Below are 9,364 nucleotides of genomic sequence, written 5' to 3'. Positions count from 1 at the left end.
TCATTGCATTTATTCTAATCAATAAATTTCCATAAAACCATTGACTATTTTGTACTTTAGGTACATATAAGAAATCATAGTGCACATTTCTGTTTTTTTTTTTTTTCCTGAAATTGCGATGCTATATAAGGGTACTCTTCTGGAACAAACGAGCGAAAAAAAAAGAAGAAAAATTAGTAGTCTTCTTTTTCATATCATTTTAAAATTTTCAGCTTGAGCTCCTTTGATCAGAAAAAGAGGCCTCGTGGTTGCTGGTCAAACGACCCTAGAAATTAGTCGACGACCCGACTCAACGAGAGCATAACAAGCTCACTAAATTTAAAAACATGAAATAAATGAAATATCAACAGCCTTGCTTAAACCTATAGTTACTCCACCCGTGCTTTCGATTGGTCCTGTCTTCCACATCATCGACACAATAACCTGCGGAATATACTTTAGGATAAAATAATAGGATTGATCGGGAAAATGCATTGTCGCTATCGATGTCTGACTGCTAATAAAATAGGTAATTCAGTTTTTATAACCGATTAAATTATTATTATTATTATTAGAGTTGGCTTCCTTTATGGCATTGGCCGGTGTATTGAAATGATAATGTTACTTTAGTTGAATATTAAAAAAACGTGGGGGGGAATCGCCTAATCAAGTAGTGGGACCCGCCAAAAAAGTGAGTTTCGGTTTGAATGAAGTTCCTTCCTTTAGCGCTTCTCTCGTTCCATTTTTATAACTCCATTCCCCATTAATTTAAACCGTAACGCGCAAATAATTTAGAAAAACTAGTTAATGACCGAGATTAGCATTAAAAAAACCCTTTTTTCTTTAATGAAGAACTGAAGCAACTATCTATCCCCCTAAGCAAAAATTAATTTTCGAAAAAGATTAATATATAACTTTGATAGGTGTTCGTAAATGCACCAATATACTTAATAAGTTAAAGAGGAAGGCGATCGGGGTACTTAATCCGCACAAGCCTTGTCGAGGGGTTCAATGTTTGCCATTGAATGCTTTGATTCGAGATGTGATCACTTGACTCATTTGGAAAATCAAAATTCGAGATTGACGAGTTCATTATCACACTCATATGAAAAATAAAAAAAAAACTTGAGATTTTCTTCATATGGGATATTAAATCTCGTGGGATTGCTTGAACAAACTTGTGGAGTTAGGAATCTAGCGTGGAAATCCAACGGTGGGATGGCGACGCGTGGAGAAAGTAGATCGATTTTTCTATTTGGGCGGAGAAAAAAGTAGTAGACCGATATAAAAATCGAGAGATTTGAAGATTTGATTTTTAGATTCGATTTTTTTATTCGGGTCGAATAAAGTAATAGATAGATTTAAAAACCGAGAGATTTGAAGATTCGAACGCGACCCTCCGTCGAGGTACATCCGTGCAAGCAAATCCGACGAGTCAAATAAAGCCGGGCCGATTCGGCCGACCAGTTACGTCATCTCCGATCCGACGTGGCGCTCGGACATTCGAAAACAGCGGACCCGTGACGTCACGTGCCGGCGTCACCGTTCCCAGGAAGAACGCGTCTGTCGGGAGCTTCGGAGCTGAACTATAATCCCCAAAACCAGAACTGAAAACACGGGAGAGGGAGAGAGAGAGGGGACGGCTTTTTCCTTCTCTTTCCTTTCCCCCTTCCTCTGCTTTTAAAAAGCACAAAGCACCAACCTTTGCCTGCTCTCCCTTCTCTCTCTCTCTCTCTCTCATCATTTCGTCCGCAGTCCGCATTCAATTTGTGCGCGAGGGGGATTTCAATTCGAAGCGAGACTTGCACTTCTCGTCGTTGTCAACCTCTGAATCTTTCTCGAAAGCTTTTAAGGAGGAGGGAGGAGGGAGGACTTCATTAAATCTTTTTTTTTTTTTTTTTTTTTGTTTACTGGGTCTTCTTCTTTCCTTCCTTCCTTCGTGGGTAACGCTCGTGTTCTCCTTGCTTTTCTATCTCGCATGATCTGTAAGTCTTCTCCCTCATCTGGGTTTTTCCGTTTCGCTGCTCTGGTTCTCTGTTTGGTCTCCTGCATCTTTTCGAACTGCCGGTGTTACTTGGTAGTGTCGCTTGTTCTTGCTCTGGAGGGCTTGCTTTGGCTGTTTTGGACTCTGGGTTGTCGTTGCTTCTTCTTTTGTACCTTAAAAATTCCGTTTTTATTTTTTTGGAGGGAAAGTGTCGTTTCGTTGATTCGGAGATTATCTTATCTGACACGACTAGCTGTAAAGTTCTCTCTGTTGGGCTTTCCTTTTTTTCCGTTGGTTTTCTCGGGGGTTTTGTCTTGCTTCGAATGCGAAAGGATATCTGGCGCAATTCCGTGTTCATTTTGCCTAATTTAAAGCACTTTGATATATTCTTTTTGTTGGATTCTATGGAGGAAAATTATTTCCTTGGCCTTTTCTTTTTTTTTCTTTCTTCTTTTCTTTGTGTTTAAGCTTTGTGCTTGGTTTGGTCGACAGAGCGAATTCGTTTCCAGTATGACGAGAGTCAGCCGAGATTTTAGCAAAACTATGCCGAAGGAGGCCTTTGCTGCAGTGTCAGCCGACGTGATATTTGCTTCTAGTCGGTTCCCGAATTACAAGATTGGGTTTAATAACCAGATTATTGATGGAAAGGATGATCGAAAGACTTTGTCCATGAAGGAAGTCGTCGCGCGCGAGACTGCTATATTGCTGGAACAGCAGAAGCGTTTATCGGTTCGTGACCTCGCCAATAAGTTTGAGAAGGGGCTGGCTGCTGCTGCCAAATTGTCTGAAGAGGTAAATTTTTCTTAGGGTTTCTTGATTGGGTTGAACATTTGTTGTGAATTTTTTTTTACTGTCTCTGCTAGTTTTCGCTGTAAAAAAATTGGAGTTCAGCCAGAGAATACTCTTGTAGATCATGAAATTCATGTTTCTCACGTTGAGGTCTTAATGGAGTGGCAGTCTTACGAGGGACTGGTTAATTGCCCTTTATCAGGGCGTGTTTTACATTTCATGATCTCACCTATGCCTCTCAATTGTGATGCTTTCAATTTGGCTTAGCTGCTATGTGTAATTGAATAGTGGCTATCTTGCGTGGACTTCAGGCTAGACTTAGAGAGGCTGTTTCCCTGGAAAAACATGTTATCTTGAAGAAGCTTAGAGATGCATTGGAAGCGTTAAAAGGACGTGTTGCTGGACGGAATAAGGATGACGTAGAAGAAGCTATAGCTATGGTGGGGCTCTTCTCTCTGCTCCTTCTGTCATTATTTTCTTATGAGTGCCTTTGCCCTGTATCATAAATCAGTAAAAGTCAAAAGCTGACTGTTGTCTGTTCGTTTTTTGGGTGATCGAAATTAGCTCAAACCTTTTATCTATCATGTTTTGAGTGCTCAGACAGGTTATGTTATGGTAGGGTTGCATCTTGCAGGATGTCTAGAAAGGAAACCCAAGGATAATAACTTGAGTTTCGAGAACGTGAACTTCAAATGGTGGATTGAAATGCCTGATGCTTGACTAAATATAGATGCTTATTTGGATGTTCACTTCCACCAGTTCATTTGCACGTTATTCTCTTGATGTTTGAATCTTGCCATTTAGATGACAGGCATATTTAAAACTTACTTTTACTGCTTATAAACCAATCATCCTTTTTATATTTGTGTTTCTCACAAAATTGGCGTAGAATGAATTTAAGTCGTGGTTATGCTAAGCAAGACTGACTACATGTAGCAGCTCATCTTTAAATGGTACTATTCATGTGGTTTTCTGTTTGCATGACCTGGACTCGATGGCTGCTACTGTTTTGTTTCTCTGGTCGTGTTGTTCTGTGTCTGTTTGATTGATTTATCTTATTGCCTGTTCTGTATAGAAAGATTCGTAGAGTCGTGGATCGACTTCTTTGCCCTCCAACACTTTGGTTCATTCCCTTTTTACTAATGGAAATATTTTCTTACTATAAGGTGGATCTCATGGTGCTATCTTTCACAATATGATTTTGATTGTTTGATGCTGCTAATGCTGTCAAGTGAAAGAATTTAAGCAAGTTTCACTTTCTTCCAGGTGGAAGCTTTAGCAGTTAAGTTAACTCAACGAGAAGGAGAGCTTATTCAAGAGAAGGGAGAAGTCAAGAGACTAGCAAATTTCCTAAAACAGGTATAATTTGTGCTCAGTTAACTTGTGTCAGTGTTTCCAATTGTCATGGTCTGTCATTCTGGTGAGTTGGCAATTGGTACTTGATATTGTGTATTAGGATGATATGGACAAAGAGGACTAATGCCTATTGGCTTTTGCACACTATTTTCTGTTGTTGATTTTTGAAATTGGAGTGAAAATTTGTTGCTCTCTTCCTACACAAATGAGCTAAATGTTCAGCCCTGACTGACCATGAAATGATTGTGATTATTTCTTTTCCCTTTCTTTGCGCTTATCCCGTTAGACCATTACAAGAGTGATGCTTTCTTGAATCCATGGCAATCAAATGGACTTGTTCATTTCTCAGTTAATTTTTAGTCATCATTTGGATTGCTTGCTTTGTAATTCGGTAGGCTGCCATTTTCATTGTAGGCCTCAGAGGATGCCAAGAAACTTGTGGAAGAGGAAAGAGCTTTTGCTCGTGCAGAAATTGAAAGTGCTAGAGCTGCAGTACAAAGAGTGGAAGAAGCCCTTCAGGAACATGAAACCATGTCTCGGGCATCAGGGAAACAGGTGCTTATATGGTCCTTGGTGAAAGCATAGAGTCCCCAGTTTTTTGCTTCCGCCTATACAATCTCCATGGATATGACTGCATCGCAATTATTCCTCAAAACTTTAACTTTGTTACTAAGAATATAGGTCAAAGAAAGTCACTTTGCATGTTAAATTCATCATTTGCCATGTGGCCTTGTATGGGGATAGTTTTTGTAGTGTAAGGGGATGATCTCGATTGTGTTATGTGTTTTGGATGGATCTAAGTGTCAGGTATTTTCAGGATCTGGAAGAATTGATGAAGGAGGTTCAAGAGGCTAGACGCATCAAAATGTTGCATCAGCCAAGCAAGGTACATTTTGTGTTAGCATTGATATTTTTCTGGTCTTGAAAGCCATAGGTGATTACCGTGTACTGCATAATATATGCTATCCAAATCCATATGGAGATTATATCCATCCACGGAAGGTGTATTTTGTCCATCACGAGATTTCCTTTTCACACTTTTGTTTTGCATGCACCAATATATGCATGCATATATAATTCCGGTATGATGGCAAAAATAAGATGGCAAGTGCACTGAATCCAGTTTACCCTGACCTTGAGAGTGCTTAGACTTAGCTCTCGAAAGAATGGAAGAGTTCATGCACTTGTAGCCAAAGCAACTCGAAGCCACTAACTTCTCCTTTGCTTTTCACATGCATCCTGCATTTCCTTTTTAAAAAATAAATAAATTATGTCCTATGGATGGTGAAAGTGGTCATTGAATACTATGGGGGAATGTGGTCTTTAGAGGAAAGAGCACAAAAAAATGTTGTATTTAGGAGTTTTGGGAGCTTGATTGGTCAGGATTCTATCTACATGCATGTGCCTTTATACGGAGTACTCTTAAAGAAATCTTATTCTTTTGCCAAGGCTGTGTTTCTGCTTTTAGTTCCTCTTTCTCACTAGAATTAATTGTGTACACATAATGTGGCGCCTGCTGCTAAGCACTCCAGGCTGCTATGACATGCAGAATAGCATTTGATGAACTTTATGTTTTGTTCTTTTGACATCCCTGCTTCCTACATATTTTTGTATTCTGTATCTATCTGAAGTCTTTTTAAATTGTCATTTCCTCTCTCTATTTTTGTTGTGTATACAGCAGTGTACAGCTATGCTTGGCTTCTTTTTTAACAATTAGTATCTGGATCACGTGGATTACACTTGAGTTGCCTTGATATGATAATCATTTTACAGTCCTGAAGTACAAGCTCTTTAACAGGGGTTGACTTGCCAACTTAATCATATGATTAAAGTTCCGTCTCTTTGCCTGCATGCTTTAGAGTTTAGATCCTAACATAATTGACACATTACTGTAGGTCATGGACATGGAATATGAACTTAGTGCCTTAAGGAGTCAACTTGCTGAAAAGTCCAAACGCGCTCTTCATCTTCAAAAGGAGGTTGGTGTACTGATAGGTTTGATTATTGATTTGAAGGTCAATATGCACCTGTGTATCAATGGACATGATTTATGCAAAGTTTATTTGGTCATAGTTTGTTCTGACACTAATGTAAACAAACAATAACATTTGTGTTTACTTTTTGCTTTGCTTTTTTTTTTTTTTTTAATAATCTTTTGCCTATATCTTTTACTCCCTTTATCCAGTTGGCAGTGTGCAAGAGCGGAGAGAAGAATCCTCTTCTGTATGAATTAGATGGCCCTGAAGCTTTGGGATCCATTTTGCGTATTCTTCCTAGCTCTGATAATGCTCCAGAAATTTCTGAGTTCTCAGTCCAATGGTATCGTTTGTCATCTGACGGTGGGAAAAAGGTGCTCATTTCAGGTACGTATTTCTTCATTTGACAGATCAGTGTATAGGTCGGCATGCTATATTTTAGTTTTCTTTTTGGCCGGATGAAGATCTATGGATACTAAGACTGGAAGCTCTCCAACTTCCTGGCTCCTAACATGGGGCTTTGGTGCCCTCACAGACAAAGATGCTTTACATGCACAATCTTTTCTTTTTCCTCATTTTTTTTTTCATAGAAAGCTTGCTAGGTTGATGGCTTTTGTGCTGCATTGTTTTTATAGGTTACTTGATGCTGAGCAATGACCTTTATGTCTATATGCCTATCCACTGCTTTTGTTTGGCAAGGATGGTGTATGCACCCGAAGAAAGTTTCAATGTAGGATAGCTATGTATCTGGTGCTTTGTATCAGGTTTATTCGATGCAAAATATAGTTTTGCACGAATTCAATCTGCTTGCAGGATACTTGGTGGCTTTAATAAAATATTTTTCTGAACAGTTAAGCAAGCAAGTGGCTTGCATCTTGTAATAATCAGTGTGATGTGCAAAACTTTTAGATGACTGTTCACATCAGGGTAAAACTCATTGATCTGGTTGTTTTTGGAAATCTTTGCTAGAGTATAGAAAAAAGGCAAAATTAAGGCATATGCTTTATGCACAGGCTTTGAAAAAAGTGGTATTGTCTGCTTGATGCTGCCAATTTCATTTGTCACCATGCAGGAGCTACCAAACAAGTTTATGCTCCAGAACCTTTTGATGTTGGACGAATTCTGCAAGCTGATATATTTTCAGAGGGCCAGCACATTATGCTGTCAACCACTGGCCCAATAGAGCCAGGTATCCTCTTTACAGTTTGTACTCCTATTTCTCTCTGTCTATTTGAATTTACTGCTTTTTGTGCCTGTGTATGTTTGTGTTAAAGTAAGATTAATGTCTTTTTTTGTATTTGTTGAGCAGCTCCAGGTCTTGGAAGTTATGTTGAGGCACTCGTTCGGAAACATGATACTGCATTCAATGTACGTCTCCCACTTCCTATTTAATGCCTTCAGTGTGTTCTCAAGTAGGCGAGACTCTTCAGTTTTCTCCACATTGGTTCCCCAATAAAGGCTGTAGTATTCGTTTAATATGTGGACCAGATTGGTTTTCTGTACCTATCTGGAAGAAGCTGTGTCCTCAATGTTCAGTTCTCTTTTTTGGTCCTTTTTGCACGTGAGCATCTGGGTTCCATGAAGCTTATGTGATTTATTGTGCATGCACCTGCTTGATTCTCTTAAGTGTGTGGATTTCATCTCCTGTCTCAAGATGAGTAATCGCTGTGCCCTACATCTCAGCTTCATTTAAGTGAATACAGGTTATAATGAAAGGCTGCATTTGTTTGGGAATCTTGGTGTATTGCCTTGCTGCTCCAAATGAGAATGTCAACGTATCTCTTTGAAGATGATCCTGTATGTTGTCGTACATAAACTCTGCATGCAGTTTTCTTATTTATGACTGTTGTGATGTAGGTAATTATCTCTCAAATGAGTGGTGTAGACCACATATCGGAATCTATTCACGTCCTTCATGTGGGGAAAATGAGAATGAAGCTTACTAAGGGAAAGACCACAGTTGCTAAAGAATACTATTCCAGCTCAATGCAGGTATAAAAGAGTTAAATAAATTGCTCTGGAATGAAATTTTATGCATTGGCGAAGAAATGAGACATTGAACTTTTTTTTCACAGGGGGCTAATCATATGTATCTAAAATTTCTGCGTGTCCTTGCGTGGCTCGACTGGGCATTTATTCATTTCTTGACCATGCTGTTAAACATTGAACAGAAAGCTGCTTGGGTTGCTTTTCTGCAGCCTGTTTTCTGGAGTTTGCTGTTGTGCTTGGATATTGGAACATTAACAATCCAATAATATGATATCAGTGAAAGTAATTGCGAATGCTTTCAGAAGATATATAAAATTGTTTCAACACAAGCATATAATTTTTGCAATGTGAGCTGTCTTCAAAGCTATATCACTTGAAACTGGTGTTGCAAATGCCAAGACACGGCCCATCCTGGTCAGTGCACGCATGGCCAGATAATAGAACCCGAGTCAGAAGTCACTGCTGAAGTAGATATCCATGCTTAGCACTCTATTGCCTAGCTAAGTGAATCCATGCATTTACATCAATCTGCTTTCTTCTTCAAGCACACGTTAACCATCTTGAGTTTGTGGGGTCATCTCATGCAATTCACCTGCTGTTTAGCTGTGCGGGGTTCGAGGAGGTGGAAATGCTGCACCACAAGCACTGTTTTGGCAAATCAAGAATGGGACTTCCTTCGTATTGGCATTTGAATCGGAGCGAGAAAGGAATGCAGCCATAATGCTTGCCAGGAGGTTTGCCTATGACTGTAATGTAAGTCTCTGAGCATGTTCCTATTTCCAATTCTGGTTTCCCTTATTATTTTGCTTTTCAGTCAAAAAAAAAAAAACTGAACGAGCTCGTTTAACTTGGCAGATTATTCTTGCGGGACCAGATGATAGATCTCTCTCATCTACTGCCCAATAGATGCCCATTAGATTGCCTTAACAAACATGTAATTATCCCGAGTTTCTTGTTCATCCCATGTATCATAAGTTTGTAAGAGTAGAATGTTGCCTTCACGGTTCTTGCGGTTAGCTATGTTGCTTTCTCAGGCTTCCGTTTTCCTTTTCCCTTTAAAGTTCCTTTTTTCCCATCTGGTTTTCCGGCTGCTAATTCTGGCCCCGACATTCAAGGCATCATTTTATCTGCCCTTGTCATTGGATTGTAACAGCATCGAGTTTTCTTGGCGGGAAATTCCGTCGCTTCTGTGTGTTGATCGACTGATGTTTGGTTCATATTAATGAAATGCTTGGAATTGTGGAGAGAAGAATGATTCAGCTACTCAACATGTGTGGCATATTCTGTGTGA

The 9,364-nt window shown here is 39.3% G+C and overlaps 1 protein-coding gene across 1 annotated transcript; it reads left to right on the top strand.

Annotated features, from left to right (window-relative positions):
* The first annotated feature begins 1,583 nt into the window (after nt 1–1,583).
* Nucleotides 1,584–9,325, top strand: LOC104421446 (stomatal closure-related actin-binding protein 1). The gene is made up of 13 exons (XM_010033394.2): nt 1,584–1,964; nt 2,456–2,755; nt 3,064–3,192; nt 4,019–4,111; nt 4,523–4,663; nt 4,926–4,994; nt 6,004–6,087; nt 6,294–6,471; nt 7,157–7,273; nt 7,394–7,452; nt 7,942–8,076; nt 8,677–8,826; nt 8,929–9,325. Exons 2-13 carry the CDS (start codon nt 2,474–2,476, stop codon nt 8,977–8,979), a joined length of 1,488 nt encoding a protein of 495 aa, XP_010031696.2. The 5' UTR covers nt 1,584–1,964; nt 2,456–2,473; the 3' UTR covers nt 8,980–9,325.
* Nucleotides 9,326–9,364: the final 39 nt, after the last annotated feature.

This window comes from Eucalyptus grandis, chromosome 10, assembly GCF_016545825.1.
Source record: "Eucalyptus grandis isolate ANBG69807.140 chromosome 10, ASM1654582v1, whole genome shotgun sequence".
NCBI lineage: Eukaryota > Viridiplantae > Streptophyta > Magnoliopsida > Myrtales > Myrtaceae > Eucalyptus > Eucalyptus grandis.
This window is presented reverse-complemented; position numbering and strand designations above follow the sequence as displayed.

Bases quoted from the DNA above. Each gene is read 5' to 3' on its own strand.
- LOC104421446 (XM_010033394.2), top strand. From the start codon at position 2,474: ATGACGAGAGTCAGCCGAGATTTTAGCAAAACTATGCCGAAGGAGGCC. The intron at 4,112-4,522 runs GTATAATTTGTG...TTTTCATTGTAG, and splicing joins TAGCAAATTTCCTAAAACAG to GCCTCAGAGGATGCCAAGAA. The intron at 8,077-8,676 runs GTATAAAAGAGT...CCTGCTGTTTAG, and splicing joins ACTATTCCAGCTCAATGCAG to CTGTGCGGGGTTCGAGGAGG.